The sequence below is a fragment of the Marmota monax genome, unplaced genomic scaffold (assembly GCF_021218885.2).
Source record: "Marmota monax isolate L192 unplaced genomic scaffold, Marmota_monax_Labrador192_F-V1.1 WCK01_AAM20220418_F8-fsc00005, whole genome shotgun sequence".
Taxonomy (NCBI): Eukaryota; Metazoa; Chordata; class Mammalia; order Rodentia; family Sciuridae; genus Marmota; species Marmota monax.
The window spans coordinates 14,332,644-14,353,663 of NW_026692254.1; the positions used below are offsets into that span (position 1 = coordinate 14,332,644).

The following is a 21,020-nucleotide window of genomic DNA, read 5'->3' on the forward strand; positions in this document are numbered from 1 at the left end:
AGCTCCCTCCCCAGAGGTGGCCCTGCTGCTGATGCTGGGATTTTTTCTTCTCCCTCTCTCCCTCCACATGGGGAACACCATGCATCCTGAGTGTGGAGCAGACCCTTCTGTTTGTTTTACCAAAACTAGATCTAAAAATAAGAACCTAATCTCAGTGAGTAGGCCTTTGTTGGGTGTATTTTAAAATACCCTCCAGGGCTGAAATAAATTTCAACTCCAATTATAGCCCACAGAGCCCGTGGCCTCTGTCCTTGCGTCGTTACACTCCCCCCTTAATCACCGTTCATCACTCAGTAGTTAAAAAGCCCAGATTCCTTTGTGGTTTTGAAATGCAGCTTTAATTTGATCCTGAGGATTTGAGGATGGATGAAGACTCATCTCCATGACTGTTTTCTGCGCCTGCAACTGCATGAGGCACCTCCTATGTTACCATTATCAAATGTGCAACCCGGGTTAGGAAGCATGTTAGAGAAATGGGCCACCATGCATGTAAAAGAACTACGCCTATTGGAAGATCATGTACTAAGAAATGGTCTGCATGAGAATGTTTTTTCAAGTCGAAGGACCTTGCCTACATCCTCTGATGCTGGCCAGGCCAGGAGAGGTTCAGGCAGTATAGGCTCTGATTCAGGGCAGTGTCTTAGTCTGCTTTCCGTTGCTGTAACAAAATATCTAAGACTAAGTAATTTATAATGAACAGAGGTTTATTTATTAAGCTCTTGGTTCTAGAGGCTGGGAAGTCCAAGAGCATGTGCTGACATCTGGGAAGGGCCGCCTTGCTGCATCATAACATGTCAAAGGACATCACATAATGAAACAGAGCAAGCATGCTGGCTCAAGTTTCTCTTATTTTTCTTTATCTTTTTATTTTATTTTTTATTTTTATGTATTTCTTTTTAATTATATTTAACAGTAGAGTCTATTTTGACATATTTATACAATCATGGAATATCTTCTTCCTCCTATAAATATCATCATGGGGTCCCATCCTCATGAAATAAGCTAATCTCAATTGCCTCCCAGAGGCCCCACCTCCAAGTTACTGTTAACATGAATTTGGGGCTTAAGTTTCCAACACTTGATTTGGGGGGGCTATTTAAATGATAACTGGCAGTTTAGGGGCTGGAAGCTTTGGAATCTGGTACCTCAGTCACCTAGGGCAACAGTTAAAACAAAACAGTGCTTCTAATATGCCACACGGTGTAACCAGATCAAAGTCTACTGAGCTTGGACTGGTGAGCTATAGGACCAGTTCTGGCTGTCGCTTCAGCCCACCTACCTAGGACTATATGGTTTGCGCCCACAGGCCTGTGGTATGTTGATGATCAGGAGTCCTCTGATTCGGATTTAAAGAGTCTAAGAGATTCCCAGAATTGGAGCAAAAGATAAAGTTGATTGTGGCAGAGCTGCCCACAATGCAAAAACTGTCTGTAGGCAGTTCTCTGCCTGCCATTTGGAGCAGAGATGGGAGTCTTTGAGATGAGCAGAGTGAGTGACAGTAAAAACACAATACATATCAAAGAATCATCATGATACATTTTCTTGCCTAAAGCATCCTGATTGGCAAGAAACCTCATGACCGAAAAGGAAATGAAAGCTAGAGATGTTCCCAGCTGACACGGATAAGCAGCTGGCAAAAGCATTGTTCATAGCTGGTCACAGTGAGGATTCATCGGGGTCATTCGTGGTGGGTATGAGAGCATCTTGTTTGGAGCTAATTCAGTTATAAATAAACTCTGAGAGCCCAGGCAGCAGAGTCCTGTTGGCATGAGCAGTGTGTCCTTGGGCAGATCACTCTGGCCCATGGCCCCTCATGTAAGAATGATGGTAAGGACCTTCTTAACATATATCCCCTGCCCGAATGCAGGGGACACTATCACAAGAAAAGGAGACCTAAACCAGCCACATGTAGCTGAGCTTGCCCACAAGTACATGTCACACATCTGTCATGTGTTTTATGACATCAGCAGTTCACCTGGAAATCACAGGCCAGATTTCCCACTTCTCTTTATAGCTGAGCCAACCTCATCACATGAGCTGCCATTTCCACATGGAGGCTATAAGCAGAGCAATGTCTGCACCACTCCTATCACAGACTGGCTGCCTTCGCATCAGCTTCTGTCCTCCCCAGGCCTGTCTACCGAGAATTCCCCAGTAGAGCCTGGCATATGTATCATTCATCCTCCTCTTTGCAAGCATGTTCCCCCTACACTCAACCTCTGTAGACTTTTGAGTTTGTACCAGCAATACTATCCCTAATACTGCCCTGGGATGGCTGTGGAGGAAAGCACAAGACCAAGTCTTCTGTGCTCTAGAGTTGAAGATCCAAGTTGAAGGGCCCCTCAATACAATCTAGTGATCACAATTGGAGGTTATGAGACAAAGCTCCCAGCCAGACTGACACCCAGGTTACCACTGAACATCTCAAGGGGGACAAGTTGCTATTGCCATTTGTAGGGGAGGCAGCATCAAGAGAATCTGCTGTGAGACCAGAGGAGCCAAAGACACTCTCCAGGAGGGTGGAGAGTATAATTCAAAAACACCATTACCCCTACCAACACCCCACCCCCGCCACCAGCAAAGACAGAAGCATAGGGCAGCTCAATAGCACAAGAGTCCAGGAGTGCTGGCTTGCAGCAGGGGGACATACAAAGAGAGAGCAGTATGTGGCCTGGTGGTAGAGATACACCTGATTAGTAGGTGAGCAGGCAGTGAAAGCCATGGGCCACAGCGATGGAGGCCTGTGCACAGGTAAAGGAGCACACAGGTGTATCAAGAGCTTCCTGAAATAACTCGGTGGGTCTGTTGCCTTCCAGGGAAGTTAAAAGAGTGGAACCTCATTTTATATGGCACAGCGGAGCACCCCTACCATACCTTCAGTTCCCATCAGTCCCGCTCGCGGATGCTGGAGCTCTCAACCCCACAGCTGGAGCCACCCAAGGCTGCTAAGTGGCTGTCCCAGGCTGAGGGGCTCGAGGATGAAGAAGATTACACAGGTAATGAGTTGGAAACAAGAGGACATGGCTAGCTTCCTCAAGTTTGGTTTCCCACTGTAACTCTCTAAGGTGGGGCCATTCCTGGCAAAAGGCAGGGTTGTGGTTGTAGGTCCTCTCTTGCCCAGAAGTCATAATAATGACAGTCATTTGCACTCACACAGCTCCTCCCATCCAAGTCTCTCCTAATGTTTTACAGACCAGTAAGTATGCTTCAAACCAGTAAGTATTCTCTGACCTTCCCAGGCTGGGACACTGAGCCCCTCTATGCCCCACCAGAACTGGGATGTGCCTCTGATTAACCAGCTGCCCCCAGGGACATTTGCATTTCCTCAGAGGTCCCCATCACATGGCTCAGCCTCCTGATGCCCTCAAGTCCACGCACTTTCAGTGGCCAGAATGTGGGAAGGAAGCAGGTACTATCAAGGCCTCAAGAAGGTTAGGTTCTGGGAGCATAACCAGGAAAGGAGCTGGAGGTAGACATTCCACCATCCTTGAGGGTAGGATTAGAGACCCAGAGAAGGGAGTCATCAGTAGAAACTGATACTACAGAAGCATCCTTAAAAACTCACAGAACTTAAGATGCCTGTGCAGATCCTTTCTCTCTAGCCATCTTTTGCTAAGATGGCCCTTGGCTCTGAGCCACCAGCTCATTTTCAAGGTAGCCAAGAGCCACAGTCCCCCTAACAGGGCTTTGGACATCTCCTGATACTGTTCTAGATACAGGTTTTTTAGCATATTAGGTCAAAAGTGGTTCCTTTCCCCTTGAGCCACCCATCTCATGGTGATTTGTGTGACACCAGGTGTTTCTGGTTGGGCATATTTTTCTTAGCTAAATATTCTGGCTATTTGATAAATGATGGGTGATATCACAGAATATGGATGATTTGAATTATCCAATATCCTCTGAAAAAATAATAACAAAATGGAGAATTCTACCAATACAAATCAAGCATAAATTATAGTTGATTCCATTTTAAATTTCTTTCACCATTTCTTTAAAACAGAGCATTGAATTATGTATGGACTAATCTGCTCTGTTTCCCCGTGTGATTTATAAACAGTGGCAAGATTCAGTAATTATTAATAAAGAACTGATTTTTTTTTCCTTAAAATCTGCTGCTGACTCCCAGCCTCATACACTGGAACCTCAACTGTCAGGCTGTTCTCAGTCTGCATCACTGAGCATGGCCTGAATGGATAGAGGGGTTTCCATGGGAGTGAGATGCTTTCCTGGCTCTCAGAGAGGCTCCCTGTGATCTCAGGAGCAAATGGAAGGGTGAACCAGCACTAGCAGAAAGAGCAGGCCCAGAAACCAGGACAGAGGGAATAAGAACCAGAGGGTGCCGTGATGTGAGGGACAAAGGAGAAGGAGGGGGGACAACAAATTTAGAGTCCAAGGCAAGTCAAGGAGGATGTGGAATGGAACTTCCAGAATGTGGGGAGCTGACCATGGGCAAACATTGCATTGAGGGTGTTGGACCCAGAGGTTTCATCTGGACCCTATGGACAGAAGGGCAGGGGAAATCTGACAGAGCAGTGGTACCAGGAGCCAACCGCAGAGAGGACCAACTTTCCCCGGGATGAGAAATAGAGGATATGAACAAGGGATGGAGAGGGAAGTCTAGGGACTGCAAGGACCTCCAAATAGCAGCAGGCAACATGATCCACTAAAAGGGAGCAGGACTCTTACAGGGGATGTTGGATATAGCATTAGTCCATCTTCTGTTGCTATAACAAAATACCCAAAGCCAAGTACTTATGAAGAAAGAAATTCATTTAATTCACAGTTTAGAAGGCTGGAAATCCAAGATTAGGAAGGTCCATCAGTCTGACCTCTGGGGAAGGCCTCATGGCTACATCACAAGATGGCAGAGAGGTGTGTGGAGTGGCCTCACTTTATAACAACTTGCTCTTGCTTAAACTAACAGGTCCAGGGAGTTAGCATTCATCCCTTCCAAGAGCAGCACCCTTAATGACCTTGTCCTAGGACCTACTGCTTAAAAGTTCCACCACCTCAATACTGTCCTACTGAGGACCAAGCTTCCAGCTTATAAACATGTAGACATATTCAGAGCATCTTACCAGACCAGGACCTGGCCAGAGCCAGGCAGAAAAGCTGCCCTGCAAAGGGAGCCCTCATGAGGTGGACCAGGTGGCCACCAGACACTCTCAGCCCACATGGCTCCCTGGGAATGGAGGCAGAAACAACAACCAGAGTTATTCTCCAGGCCGAGGCAGGAGGAAGGCTAAGGCAGTGGTGAATTCTGGAGTTCCTAAGGTAAGGGAGGGTGTGGACAGTGACTCAGCATGGTGGTGGGGGTCTGGGGACCAGAGGGCCTGGCAGGAAGAAGTAGAGCAGCTACAATGAACAGAGTGAGACACAGGAAAGACATCAGGGGTACTGAGGGTGGACAACTTTGCAGTGAGGACCAGCCTGCCGGACAGAGCCACCTGGTGGCCACAGTAGAGATAGAGTCCACCACCAAGACACTTGATTAAAGAACAGGCTCTGGGCTGGCCCCACCCCAAGAACTGGAATTCAGTAGGTCTGAGGTGCTAGGAAGTCTTCACCTGTAGCCAGCACACATATGATTCCAGGTGGTGTGGCCTAGGGAGCCAGCAGATGCTGAGACAAGCAAGGACATGGTAAGACACAGGGAGGGGTTCAGGTTCCTACCAGAGAGTGGCAGAGAGGCCAGGACAGAACTATTGTGGGAACAGAGGAAAGCCTGGGCTTCAGGAAAGAAGCAATTGTTGAGCTTCTTGGAAGGAAGAAGAATGGGTGGAGGACAGCTCGGGACAGTGTGGCCATCCACAGAGGACCATGAGGGGAGTCAAGAGAGCATGTCCTCTTGTCTAGAAAACAGACAAGGTTCCAGGACAGCTGACAGGTACAAAGCAGTTGGTTCACAGTGTGCATGGTGTGTACATGTAGGGATTGATTGGGATCATAGGCTCAGTATAGATGAGACCAGGGGCTCAAGAGCATTAAATAACTCACTTAGGTCACCTAGTAGTCAAGAATGAGAGCCGTCTGTTATTCTCGTTGGCACGTCTTTACCAACCAGCTTAACTTTTGCATCTGCTCCAAGTCTGATAGTGTTAACGGAGGTAACTTTCCCTGGGTGCCCTTTTTGGGATAGGGTGAAGGGCAAAATAGGTGCCAATACCTTCTAAATCCGCCTGTTCCTCCAGCACAGTCTGCACACTAATGACAAAGTCCGTCGAGAACTCCCAAGCTGCTGTCTAACACTTGTTTTATTTGTGTATTTTTTAAATTCTGGATTTGCTCCACAAAGTTTCTAAGATGGAGTTTTTAGTTAGCCTATGTCAGTTAACTCCGCATGCAGGTGGGGTCAGCTGTTAGAAAGCCTGTTCTGCACATTAATCGAGCATGCCTTTTACTGGGAGCCTCTGCTAGGAGTGGTAGAAAGTGGCCCAGGAAGACTGTGGGTCTTGGAGGAACTTTCACTAATGAAGGAAAGAGGAAATGCAGGCATAAATATAAATTGCAACACAAAGAACCCAAGCTCACCCAAAGAATGAGTAATGGCTGTACCAGAACATTCTTAGAAGTGAAGGAGTGTTTGGGACAAGATGACCAGCCAGGTTTAATTTACAGCGTTTCATGGAAGAGATGAATCTGGATATTTGGCTTTTTAAACAGTCCCAACAGAGAGTCCCGTGTGGGGAGGTTTGTTTACAGATATTTATCTAAGTATCCTCAGCCCTTGGATGGGCAGTTTCTCCTCTTGACCTTTCCAGCTAGGGCTGGATGTTGCTGGAGACCTTGATGCTGTCTCAGAATTCTGCTGCCCTGCCTTGCCAGGGGTTCCCCTCTGGATTGTCATGAAACTTTCCACTACAGAGAAGCTGGCTCCAAGGGGGACTCTGGGGGTGATATCTACATCCCATGTACCAGCAGCTATAAACACCAGTCTAGGCCCTCCCCTCAGGCTGTTCCTCTCCCAGAACATCCAGGAACCCTGTGTATACAGGTGGTGGGGACATTGGCACTTCTGTTTCTGTCCAATCTTCTTTCATCCATACTCTAACCCCTCAGCCTTTCAGCAAATATTTACTGAGCACCTGCTCTGTGCCAAATGCCATTCTTTTTTTTTTAAATATTTATTTTTTTAAGTGTAGATGGACACAACACAATGCCTTTATTTTTATGTGGTGCTGAGGATCAAACACGGGTCCCGCCCATGTGAGGCAAGCGCTCTACCGCTTAGCCACAATCCCAGCCCTCCAGATGCCATTCTAAGCACTGAAAATGAGTAGGCTAGACCAGATCCTGCCTGTGTGGTGCTACCATCTCCAGTGCCTGGAGGAAGAGAAGATTGGTCTGTCACCCCCTCTTCCCAACACACACACCCAGCTCCCTTAAGATGGAGGGAATTCCTGCAATCTCAGCCTCTTGGAAGGCTGAGGAAGGAGGTTCACAAGTTCAAGGACAGCCTGGGCAAATTAGCAAGACCCTGTCTCAAAATTTTAAAAAAAAAAAAAATTTTTTTTTGTTAGAGGACTGATGTGTAGCTCAATGTTAGAACACTTGCTTGGCGTACATGAGGCACTGTTCAATCCCCTTTAAAAAAAGAAAAAAAAAAAAAGATATGATGGAACAAAGCATTCTGAGACTAACCCCACAACTGACCCTGGACACAGTGCACAGAAATCCAAATCAGATGAGAATCGACTCCAAAATAGTAAAATAGTCCAGAGCTGGAGGGGAGGGTGTGGTTCAGTGATAAACTTTGGAAATGATAGGCTTATCTAGAACACCGGACTAGCCAGCCAGGACCAGAAGAGGCAGCAGTCCAGAGCGTCCTGGAGATGACCACGGCTCTGAAAGGAGTGTGCAGTGGGAACACAGGCGGAGACCCACAATGAAAACTTGGGAAATATCAACAACGGTGAACCTCCAGGAGGGTAGCAAAATAACCCGCGTTTGACATTGGGAAGGCCGGAGACTCTTGAAGAAGGAATCAAGAGAGCTTTGTATGCCTCAGCAAAGACCCATTGTGAGCCGCTGAGAATGAGGACTTTTGTCTTACCCTCCTGTTTCCCCGTGAAATGCGGGTGGCCAGCAAATTAACTCTTCTTTGCTTCTGAACTCACTCCCCACCCCTTCCAACAACTCAAACCTTGCAGAAGGTTTTTTCCCTTCCAGAGACTCAGGAGCCTTCATAATGCCTCACTCAGTCCCTCCCTGGGTCCCCTCTCAGCTATCCAAGAGGTTTCCCCCTAGCAGTTTCCCCATAGAAGGGATGGGGTTGGTGGGTAAGTCTGGAATCCCAGCACAGACTGGCTCCCACGGCTGTCACTTATGCAGAACAGGAGGGAGAGGAAACCTACAAATGTGCCCACCCCCGGCCTGCAAGGATGGACGTTGAAAGCCAGCTCATCCCTGACTCTTACCAGGAAGAGACCCAGAACAAGGAGTTTGCTGGAATCTTTGAGCTTCCCTACATTTGTGTCACTTTTCCAACAACATACAAGCTCAGGGTTAGAATTCAGGGACCTGAGAGGACTTAAGGGAAGATATTGGTGTCCCACTACTGAGGGCAAGAAGCAGGGAGGCCAAAAAGAAGTCTGCAGGAAGAAGCCCACAGCAGCAGCACCCCACTCCCACCCCCATGTGCAGCCAGCTCCCACTCACCCAGTTTGACACGCTCAGGCTCTGGCTCTGTCCACCCTGGCTCTTGAAGCACCAGCTGTACCAGGTGCTCCAAACACGTAGAAATCCATCCTCATTCCCGCTGGAGCATGTACAGAATTCTCTCTGTACTCTTCCTCCTGCCTAATTCATGTTGCCTCAGCACCCTTGGTGGCAGCTTTCCTAACACCTAAAACACCCCTAGATTGCATTGCTGGGTCCTTCACAGTGGAAATCAGAGATCTGTCTGGTCCCAACATAATGACTGTGGTGTAAGTGAATGAACTTAATACAGGTGTTCCCTGCCTCTCTCTCCTCCATCCTCCTGCCTCTCACAATCCCCATCTCCTCACTGACCTTGGCTGTCTCCCAGGGTTGACTGCGTTACTTGTTCTCATGGTATTGCTGTCTAGAGTGTTGGGCCCTCTGACCCTAGATCCCTGGCTAGACCCAGCTCTGGCTGGGACCATATTCCATGGGGCCTTGTTGTCTGTCCACCCAGCCCTCACAGAACCACCACTTTAAAGGGAAATCCTCCCAACCTCATCAGGCTGCCACATGCTCTGTCGGGGACACAGGGGACTGGATTGGATGGAGAAGGCATCTCTCTGGATAAAGGAAATGTTTTTTCTTTAAGGTGTGTGCCATCCAGAGTGTGGGAACAAAGGCTGTAATGGCCCCAATGCAGACCAATGCTTGAACTGTGTCCATTTCAGCCTGGGGAATGCCAAGACCAGCAGGTAATGTATTGGGGCAGCCATCGGCACATTCTGGAGCTCTGCTAAGGTGGCCCATTTCAAGCTGTGTAACACCCCAACAAAGAAATCACATTGAAGTTAACTGCCTTTTAAAAACTGTTAATAATTTTCTGTTCTAATCAAATGAGTAATTCGTGTTTATTACAGAGAAATCTGAAACTGTGGCACTTTTGTGACCATGCTTATAAAGCTTTCTTCATCCATTTGTGAAACAAAAATGGATCATATGGATTATGCAAGTGTCCTAGGGGTATTGTAGATACGTGTGACTCAGGGGCGGCACTGTCAGCCACATAGGGCCAGATGGGACGCTGTGGCTCTGGGAAAGCATGCTGCAGCCTCTGGCTAGTGTGGGGTTTTCCTGAAAGCTCCCTGGAAAGCCTGTGGGACTAAATGCTCCCGGAGGGAAGGAACTGGCAGAGCTGATGTGGGAGCCCCAGGCATATGGCCAGCTGTGTAGGCTCACGCTGGCCCTGCTGAGGTGAGCGTGCATACCTGCAGGTCCTAGCAGCCAGGACCTGAACTGCTGGCATCACCACCCTCCCACATTTCCCTGTCAGTCTTGCAGCTGCTATGCTTTTTATTCCTTGGTTTCACAAACCTTCCTGAGCACCTGCCACATGCTGCTCAGGCCAGGCCTGGTAGGCCAAGATGACACTGGGAGTTTCCTAACAGGCCTGGGTGCCAGATGTATCTGAAAGCTGCTGGTGCACACCCACGAGGTCCAGGCAGGGGCTCCCTGTGCAAGGTGGAGGTGCAAGCCTCAGTGTCTGGAGTTCCCAGTCCCAGGGCGGTCCCAGTGCACTCAGCACAAAGGCAGTTGTCCTGGAGCTTTATTCAGTGCCCAAGAGACCTACTTCCCAAGGGCACCTTTGGTAGGATTTTTGTAGAACCAAAAGTTCCAAAAGTCAAATACCAACATCATGGTGCCTGTGGGAAGCCACAGGTACCTCAGAACTTCTTACCCAAGTCCTCAAACTTCCATCTGTGTCCTTAGGAACCTCTCAAGGGTACTCACCAAGACAGGACACTCCCTTACGACTTAATATTCCCCCCAGGGCCCTCATGTCCTCAGTGTCTTGCTGAGTCTGCAGGGGTCTCCAAGCTCTGGGATAGTATTTCCCCCATCCATATGCAGGGGCCACACAGGGGTGGGAGGTTGATTCACAGGAGCTCTCACCTGTACCTGTTCCCACAGGAAGTGCGTGAGCTCCTGTCCCTTAGGCTACTTTGGGGACACAGCAGCAAGACGCTGTCGAAGATGCCACAAGGGGTGTGAGACCTGCTTGGGCAGGAACCTAACACAGTGCCTGTCTTGCCGCCGCGGGTTCTATCATCACCAGGAAACGAACACCTGTGTGACCCTCTGTCCCGCTGGATTTTATGCTGATGAAAGTGAGTGGCATGTCTGAGGGCATGAGAAGGCCTGAGCCCTCTCCCTGTCGCTAGGCTGGCATCCCTTCCCGGGGGGTGGGGACTTCCCTGGCCTTGGCTTCCTCTTGTACTCTGTTGTTCTCAGCAAGGACCTTTCACAGGAAAGGCAGGAGGGACCTACATGAAATCAGAGTGCTCAGACCTGTCATTTGGCAGCAGATCACCCACACACCTGGCAGGAGAAGTTCAAAGTGATGCTGCAAAGAATTCGGCAGACCATGCAACTCAAACGTGTGCAAGTCAGTGTCCGCTACTGAGGGCGGGCAGATATGTGGCTCGGCCACAGCTCTCAGACACCAGGAGAGGATCCCCTGCTGTCTCTGCTATCATTTCTCCTCTTTCTTAGAGGAGACAGGTGTCCTGGACTGGGGCCGGAGCCTCAACTTGAATTTATGGAATTGAGGATCAACACTGGGGAAAAAAACCTCCTGGATAGAGCTGCTGAACTGAAATTGGGATTTAGGTGTAGGCAAAAGGTTTACAGTCCTCTGAAGATGAAGAAGTACCTGAGGGGATAAGAATTGGGCTCAGAAGGGTCTGTTTTTTTGTGTGGGCTCTTTACAGGAAGTGAACACACCCCTAAAGGGTGGGCAGTATTTTCCTCATCTTGAAGCCGAGAAATGGTAAAAGACCCACAGCTAGTAATGACAGGTGGGACTTGAACTTGGAGCAGCCCCTCCAGGTGTCCTGTGTTTAGAAGGTGGGTAGAATGGGCAGTGTTATCATGTACCTTACCCTAAAAGAGACAGCAGAGGGTTTGGGTTAAATTGATGGAGATAATGCTCAAACAAGTGAAAGGGGTTACTGTTTTGATATTCAGGATGTTTTGGTAGCAGGCCTTCCTGCAGGGCTCCTCTCTGGGCCCCTACTGTGCAGGATCCAGCCTGTCATGCCACACTGTTACTCCTGGGGAGAAGAAGCCAGGAAATCTGTAACGACATACAAAGCTACCAAATAACCAGACACTCTTCAGAGGGGAAACAGTCATAAGACACATTTCATAGCCTTTGCGAACACCTGCCCTGGGCTGCCAGCCAGACCTGTTTTCAGGCTCCCTCATACTACCCCCCTCCCAGGGCCAGAATCAGCCATCCCCTCATTCACTTCAGTCCTTGCTGAGCACCTGCCATGTGCATGTGATGCCACCCGTGGCTCCAAGGAGGCTGCACTGAGGTGGAGCAAGCAGCCCTCTGCTTCCAGATTCATAGCACTTAGTAGTGGCACAAGGCAGTGTCTATGAGATGCCAACATGAGTGACTTATGTAAGTGAAGGTGGGAGTTGAAATGACCCAGAATTTCCCTGGGAGACATGATGGCTTGTCATAGGTTCCTATCTCCCTGTATATAGATGCTGAGTCTTCAAAGAAGACCCCTGTGAAAGCTCTAGGGGAGAAAGGTCAGCAGCATCCAGGCTCCCCCGCCCCATGAAGTTTATAAAGATTTGCACCTGATTAAACTCTACTCAGCCAGGAATTGGCTTCCTTCCCTGTTGCAATAAGCAGAACCAAACCATGCCTCCTCTGAACAAAGAACCACCTCCAAAATATGGTAATTATTTAAGGACTTTGACCTATCCCAGAAAAGAGTGGTAAGACACTCACCAGTGACACTCTCCACACCTGAGCACAGGGTCTCTGCCTGGCCTCTGGGTGTTTCATTATTATTTGATCCTTTCTGGAGATAGACACTGGGGAAGAGCCGCCCTCCTGCACCTGCTGTGAAATGCTGGAGACTCCTTTTCCAGATTTGATTTCCTCTAACCTGCCCCTTCTGTTTTCCTCATCTTGCTGTTTTTCTCCAGGTCAGAAAAACTGCCTTAAATGCCATCCAAGCTGTAAAAAGTGTGTGGATGAACCTGAGAAATGTACTGTCTGTAAGGAAGGATTCAGGTAACCCTCCGTGCTTTAAAAACGTGAAGAATGACAACCTGTTGAAGCTGCATTTAGTTTCTGTCACTGATTCACCAAGTTTTTGCATCTTTTCTTGAAAGTTAAAATGTCAGAAGCCCGAAGCCTCTCAGAGTAAATATTCCCAGTCTCTGAAAATCATGTGTCCACTTAGGAACTGGTTGTTTAAGAGGGAAATGTGAAGACAGGTCTAATCTACATTTTTTGCAACATTTGGAGAGTTGTTCAAAGTAACAGTGGGGCTGACCATAAAGTAGGGCTGACCACTGGAAGGTGAGTCTTTGAGGGAAGCTCACATCATTGCCTTCTTTGCACCAATAATTGTTCCTACTCCAGTTCCTCTCTAGGCCCAGCCCAGGGGTGGGCTGCCATAGCTCATGCATCCTTCCTCTTTTCCATCATTGTCGTTTCTCCCACACACACCCCATTTTCTGGCATCTTCATCCTAGTAGGAGAAATTGCTCCCTGGGGATGCTCTGTAGATTCCCAGTCTTCCCTGCTCGACCATGCTCAGCCCTGTGAAGTTCAGCACCCATTTCTTTAAAAACACAATGCAGAGGGGCTGGTGTTGCAGCTCGGTGGTAGATTGCTTGCCTCACCACCACATTTAAAAAAAAAAAAATGAATTAAGGTATTATGTTCATCCACTACATATATATGAGTTTCAAGCTTCTCTGAAAGCTTATCACTGATACACACACACACACACACACACATCCTTCATTAAAAAAAATGCAGAGTTCATGATTTTTTTTTATGTTTGGAATTGTTCGTTAGCCCATTTAATGCAACCAAATTACATTTAGGGCAATCAAATGTACATAACTATCTAGAAACTGTCTAGAAACTCAGAAAGCATTCTGTTTTGAAAATATGCTGTGGACACTTCTGTACTAGAGGGAGTGTTAGCACTGTGGTCTGCACTGGAAAGAAAGAAGGGATGGGGTTGGAGAGATCAGTGCCTCTTTCCCATGAAGGGCCCAAGAATCACTAAGGTTCATGTCTAAATGTGGATTTTGATACAGCTGCTCTGGGGGAAGCCTGAGACTATTTCCAGTAGGCTTTCAAGTGAGGGAGACACTGTCCATGCAGACAAGGAGCAGCGTTTGTACAGTGAAGCCCTGTGAGGCGACAGCCCACTTTCCTAGTCCAGTTTCCCTTCCTTCCAATGCTATGGGACTGGAATTCACCACAGAGATGAATTTGGGGAGGGGTTAAGGAATGAAGGAGGAAAACACTAAGCATCAGCTCTTATCCAGGTGTTCACCCCAGTGTCACCCCATTTGATCTTTGCAGCAACCTATGATACTATTCTTCACACTTTACAGACAGGGAGGTTCCAGTTTCCCCCAGGAGGCTCTACGATGGCGTCAGCCTATGCCATTCTTTTAGATGAGTACTGGGGAGGAGACAGTGCCAAGAACCTGGGAGCCTGGGGAGAGGAGGGAAAACAAGACCCCTCCCCCAAAGTGACACGTCACACCTACCATTATTTAAACTTATTGGTTGGACTAGGCAGGATTAGAAGTAAAGGGTGAACTGGTCCAGAAAGGAGACTCCCCAAAGAAAAAAGCTAGAAGAGAAAGGAGACATTCCACTGGTGGCCATGACCAAGGGCCTAAGAGAGGCCAGCTATGATGTCCTAGGCCCCACTGGCAGACTCCTTCTCCCCAGGCTGCTAACTGAGGGTGTCAAGGAGGAAAGGCTTTGCGGATCCAACTCCCTGGAACCCATTTCCCTGTGAAGTGCTGGGGGGTCCTAGAGAACCTATTTCTTTGTCTGGCGGGTGGGGGAAGCTAGGTACTAGGCTCAGGAATGGTGTTCTGGGAGAAAGTGTCTGTCCAGCAGTAGCAGAAAGCAGGAGCCAGGGTTCCAGCAGTGATAAGCTTTCAGAGAAGCTCGAAAACTCTGGAAACATCATCAGCCATAATCCACAGAAAGCTTCCTTTTATTGCCCAATATCCACTTAAGCTGTGACTTCAAATCATTGCTGTCATGTTGAAGCCGTGAGAGAGCAGCCGAGCTGCTGCCTCCTGGCCATCCATCTTTTTAGGGGGATAATCTCAGGGGAACGTCAGTTATTAAAGACATGATTTAACTGCCTCACGTAGCAGCCCTGGCCCCATGATGAGCAAGAGCCCTGGGTGGGCGTCTGCCACTGCTGTTACTAGAATAGAGAACCTACAGAACTTTCCACTAAACGTAGATGTAAAGAATCAGAAAAATCAAAGTGTTTTTCCTACTCTCACGTACTCAGTTCAACACCCTTACCCTTGGTCACCAAAAAGTGTGGGTTTTTTCCCCACACACAAAAGAATTCTCCAGAGGACACCAACTGAGTGTCCTATAATCTATTTCAATTCTGACACTAGCTACCTGCAGGTAGGTCAGATCCCACAGGTTAAGGGCTCAGTCCCCAAGACTGCCCCCACTTCAGATGACAGTCACAAGTCCCAGGTTATAGCCATACTTCTGTCCACCTAGCTATAAATTGGAGTTCCCCTGACCTCCATGGGTTTGGTTAATTTGTTAAAGCAGCTCGCGGGACTCTGGGAAACACTTTGCTTACATTTACCCATTTATTGTAAAGGATGTTACAAAGGAAATGTATGAACAGCCAGATGAAGAGATGCAGAGGATGAGGTCTGAAAGGGACAAGAGTACAAGAGCTTCTATCCTGGTGGAGTTGGGGTGTGCCAGCCTCCAGCAGGTGTTCTCATTCACCAACCTAGAAGCTTTTTTTGAACTCTGTTGGAGTTTTTCTGGAGGCTTCAGTATGGAATCATGAGTTATTATCATTGACCACTGATAATTAATTCAACCTTCAGCCCCTCTCCCCTCCTCTGAGGTTGGGGTGGTAGGCTAAAAATCCCAGTCCTCTAATCATGAGGCTGGTTCACCTGGCAACCAGCCCCCAACCTGAGGCTACTTAGGAGTCCCCAGCCACCTGTCATCTCATTATCATGCACAAAAAATATTTATTATTTTATTGATTCCAAGGGTTTTAGGAGCTATGTAACAGGATGAAGACCAAATAAATATTTCTAATTTTAAATCACAATATCATAGCAGGAGTCTCTAGATCTGACAGATGCAGCCCAGAGAGTTTGTTCAATAATGTTTTGTGACAAACCTATTTAAAATGCATGTATCAGACACAGTACAATCTCAGGAACTAAAGAAATCATGGTGGGTGATATTTATGTACTTTGCTGTGTGCCAAATGCCAAACAGTTACATATATTTGCTCAGTGAGTCTTCCAAGCACGTTATACTGTAGGAACCAATTAACAGGAGGAAACGGAGGTGCAGAGAGGTTAGCTGGCCTGCCTGGGGTTACAGGCCGGGAAGTGGTGGAGCCAGACCCAGTGTGGGTGGTCTAGCTCAGTTTATGTCCCTGTGATGCCTGGCTGGGCTGCCTGGCTGGGCTGCCTGGCTGGGCTGCCTGGCTGGAGTGAAGGGAGGGCAGGCACTGATGGGGTGAAAGAGGAAGCAAGAGCCACATCAAGCAGACCTGCCAGGTCCCAGGAGGGGATCTTATTTCAAGTTCATGGTGAAGTCAGGAAGGTTTCAAGCCCAGAGAAGCAGGGGCAGATTCAGGGCTGAGGGTCAGCCTTGTGGCAGACACCCCCTGATACACTGCAAATCTGACACTTCAAGGGGGACTCAGACCATGCAGCTGAGCCAGCATGCCACCAGTGGTAACCCCATACACTCCAGTTTTCCTTTGAGAATCAGCAGTGAAGAGAAGCTGGCACAGGAAAGAGCCTGAGGCCTGGGCCTCCTGTGCCAGGACCAAGGCACAGCCTACCTCTAGCTAGCTTCAGGAGAGCTTTGCTAGCTTTCATTAGCTGGGAGCCTTCAGAGACACAAAGCCTTGTGCTTCAACAACTTTCATTTCCTCCTGTGAAAGATGTTTGAAGGCAAATTATAATTTCATTAGAATTTTGGAACAGATGTGGAAACCAGCCTCTTTTTCTTTTCAACAGCCTTGCACGGGGCAGCTGTCTTCCAGACTGTGAGCCAGGCACCTACTTTGATTCTGAGCTGATCAGATGTGGAGAATGCCATCACACCTGCCGAACCTGCGTGGGTGAGCTCAGGGCCTGCAGAGGCCTTAGTTTCCTTGGACAGTTGCAGTCAGGGTTACTGAGAGGATTAGGCTAGCTACCTTGAAACCTAGAAAGCAAACCTAGAACATCATGGGCATATGCATTTATTAGAGCATTTAAAAAACAAAGGCAAGGGACTGGGATGTAGCTCAGTGATGGAGCACTTGCTTAGCACGTGCAAAGCCCTAGAGAAAATTCCTAGCACTGCAAGAAAAAAAAAAAAAAAGACTATAAAAACAGGAAGGCAAAATAAAACACAAAGGCTCCCATGGATGAGAGGAGGTGAATGAAGAGTTATTGTTTAATGAATTTAGGAAGATGGAAAAGTTCTAGAAAAGGAGGGAAGTGATGGTTGCACAACAAATGTGAATGTACTTAATACCACTGAACTGAACATTTAAAATGATTAAGATGATGGTAAATTGTATGTTATGTACATTATTCCACAATTTTCAAGTTAGAAAACAAAAAGCAATAAAAAATGCAAAGGCCCACTGAGCAAGCAGCTTGGGTTTCCCAGCATTAGAAACTCAGCCAGGCCAATAATTATAGGTGCATATCTGTAATCTCAGCAACTCAGGAGGCTGAGGCAGGAGGATCACAAGTTTGAGGTGAAGTCTCAGCAACTTATCAAGACTCTGAGAAACTTAGTAAAACCCTGTCTTAAAATGAAAGGTTTTTCACAGAATGAAAGAAAATATTTGCAAATCATATGTTTAAAAAAGAACTTATATCCAGAAAAAAAGACTCAATAAGAAGACAATAAACTTAAAAATATGTGACATATTTTACCAAAGAAAGTGCATAAATGACTAGTTTTCCCCAAAGAAGATATATTAAGCAAGAAACAGAAAAAGGTATTCAGTGTCAGTAGTAACCAGGGAAATGCAAACTGAGAACACAATAAGAAGATTATAATTAAAAAGATTGACAATTCCAAGTGTTAGCAAAAATATGCAAAAATTGTAATACCAATAACACTAAGATGATATGTAAAATGGTACATGGGGAAATAGCCACATTTAGAAGTTTTTTAAAAAAATTAATCATGTACCTGCCACACAATGAGGTTATTGTATTTCTCGGTATCTACTAAATAAAAATAAAAACATATGCCCAGATAAAGACTCTGATAAAAGAAGGCTGATTCATAGTGGGGTAGGGAGGGGAGTATGGGAGGAAGAGAGGAACTCTAGATAGGGCAGAGGGGCTGGAGGGGAAGGGAGGGAGCATGGGGTAATTAATGATGGTGGAATGTGATGGACACTATTATCCAAAGTACATGTATGAAGACACGAATTGGTGTGAATATACTTTGTATACAACCAGAGATATGAAAAATTATGCTCTATATGCGTGATAAGAACTGTCATGCGTTCCACTGTCATATATAAATTTAAAAAAAAAAAAACATTTATTTAAAAAAAAATGAAAGGTTTTTTTTTTTTTTAAAAAAAAAAAAAGGACTAGGGATGTAGCTCAGTAATAAAGTGTCCCTGGGTTCAATCCCAGGAAGGAAAGGAAAAGGAAGGGGATCAAAAGGAAAGGGGAGGGGAGAGGAAGGAAATATGAGGGCAGGGAGGGGGAAAGGAAAGGAAAAGAGAGAAAAGAAATGCAGCCAGGCAGTGGATGCTTTCAGGCAAGGGATAAAAGTTACTGAACTGCTCACGAGCCATCTTGCCTTGGAGCTTGGCTCTTGCTGCATTATTGCACTAAAATTTAACACCATAAAGATTCAGAAGCCTCCTAGAGAAGCTGAAATGGATCCAGGTGGGAATAGGGATGGGGATGTTTCAAAACAAAACCTTAATTCTTTGTACCTGTGTTCACTTATTTTGAGCATTTTATTCAAAGAGGAAAAGACTACTATAAACAATTTTACATGTATTGTAATTCCTCACAAAGATTATAGCACAGATGTCTCCAGGCACAGTTTTTATGCAGAATATCTTGGAGATTGCGTTCATTTTATTGAGTTTAATTTTGCAGTTATCTGCACAAGTAACTTGAGGCACACCATGAGTTTGTGGGCTCAGATATATTTCAGATGAAGTTTTCTCCTCTTTGTCCTTCCTCCTTCCCCCAGCACAGAATGGTGTATTCTGAGAAACTCACATAAGTGAGTTTTCATAGCCTAAAAATTTAAGAATTAGGTGTCTGCTAAATCAGTTGCCATGACACCATTCATCAGAAATTCGACAGGATGGGGCAGCCCACCCTCCCCAGTGTGGCCAGCCTAGCCCTTTGTAGCTGCACCTGGGCTGTTCAAGAGTGGACATGCCAAGAGTAACCAAGGATGTGGTCAGGGCCAGAATCACAAGTGATGGTTGGGGCTGACCCTAAGCCACCTCCATACCCTCCTGGGACAACCCCAGAAGGAATCAAGCTCAGCATCTGGAAGAGTTTCACCTGTGGTCAGCCCAGCAGCTCTTCTAGCATGTTTCCCTGTCATCTTTTCATCTGTCATCTTTATTTTTTTATTTTTTGTTTCTCGACTCATTGTTTAGTCCATGTCAATTAAGAAGCATCACTCGTGATGCTTATTTAAATGTCAGAGTCCCTTGATTCGTAACATTCAGGCGTGTAGTTTATAACACTTTTGATTCAATAATTCAATTCACTTCTTTTTCTCCATGTCCCCAGACCACTTGATGAGCTGTAGATGAGCTACACTTGTAGGTTTTCTCATCTCAATCCCTTGTCTTCTCTATCACTTCAGGCACTTAATTCAACAGTATGCAAGTCTAAAGCTCTTGGGAGCTAGGATTCTCCATACTTCCCCATTTTCTCTGCGACTTGGTTCTTTCTTTCTTTTTTCTTTTTTTTTTTTTGCCTTGGTTCTTTCTAACCTCCTAGGAACAGGTGCAACCCCAGGCAGCTGCAGAAGTCTCCCTCCCCCCACTTATGGTCACCTGGAAGCTTCTTACTCCCCATCAGGTGTGGGTGTCATTAGAAGCACCTGTTCTCAGCTGCCCACTCCCTGCCCCCTAGAGCCATGGGGCTGCCTGGCCTTCCTCTCCCAACTCTTGCACAGTGACTGCTGTTGTCCACCACCGACACAATGTGCTAGACACCGTCATGGGAAAGGTCAGGGGCAGTTTTGAGTACCTGGTGGCATCCAAGTAGAGGATAATATCACCTGTCTTCACCCTGTACCCCCCAGCACACTCAACAGGTGACTTCAAGGGAATGAGCTTCTTTTGCATCTTCAGTGCAGGTGCCCAGTGCATCCTGGTGTGGAGCTTGTGATTCCCTTGGGGATCAGTGTGTCCACCATGGGTTGATGTAGTGGACCTGTGGCACTAACCTGGCTCCACTTACCTAACTGGGACATTGGTCAGCAGCTGGCAGCCAGTGGACACACACACATCTAGGCACCTACAGGTCTGGATGAGGAACAGTGCCCCAGGGACCTGTGAGGGTCAGTCGTCACCATGGGCATCTTTGGCCTAGCAAATGAAATAACAAATAAAAACACCATGACAGCTCAGTAGAGAGATTTCAGAGAAAAGAGATTGTTTCCTGTCTTAGTTCCTGTAATGGCACGCTGCTCTTGCTTTCTGAACAAGGGCTCTGCATTCATTTTGCGCTGGGGTCCATGAATGAGGCAGCATAATGGGTTAGCGAAAGTGCAACCCATTTCACTATTATCGTTATGATCATGGGTGCCTCTAAAGCGTTCAAAGCCTATAAAGACTTGTGACTTAATGGAATCCTTGAGAGACTTTGACTGAGTTATAAAAGTCATTTTTAGTAGTTGTGAAAAAACCCTTTGCTTAGAAAATGTGTGTTCAATCAGCTTTTTTTTTATTGCAGTAGAATATACATAACACAAAATTTACCATCTTGACCAGTTTTTTATATTTTCATAAACATATAATATTTGTACTTATTTGTGACCAAATCAGAGTAATCAGCATTTTTATCTCCTCAAATATCATCATTTCTATGTGTTGGGGACTCTCAAACTCTTTTCTAGTTATTTGGAAATGTATAATTGTGGTAGACTTTAGTTGCCCTACTGAGCTGTACAGCATTAGAACTACTCCCCTTCGCTAACTGTGTTTGATGCCCATTATCCACCTGCTCAGTATCTCCACCACCCATCTTGACCAATTTTTGATGTATAGTTCAGTAGCATTAAGTACGTTCAC

The 21,020-nt window shown here is 46.6% G+C and overlaps 1 protein-coding gene across 2 annotated transcripts in view; it reads left to right on the plus strand.

Moving 5' to 3' along the window:
* Nucleotides 1-21,020, plus strand: part of Pcsk6 (proprotein convertase subtilisin/kexin type 6) — a 199,942-nt gene that overhangs the window by 168,770 nt on the left and 10,152 nt on the right. Inside the window, exons 14-19 of one of the 2 annotated variants that reach the window (XM_046435863.2) lie at nt 2,817-2,996; nt 3,158-3,196; nt 9,293-9,395; nt 10,612-10,808; nt 12,649-12,736; nt 16,744-16,847. In XM_046435863.2, the coding sequence (XP_046291819.1) occupies nt 2,817-2,996; nt 3,158-3,196; nt 9,293-9,395; nt 10,612-10,808; nt 12,649-12,736; nt 16,744-16,847 (711 nt within the window). The remainder of the gene's footprint in view (nt 1-2,816; nt 2,997-3,157; nt 3,197-9,292; nt 9,396-10,611; nt 10,809-12,648; nt 12,737-16,743; nt 16,848-21,020) is intronic. The other variant, XM_046435867.2, reaches the window with a different exon arrangement.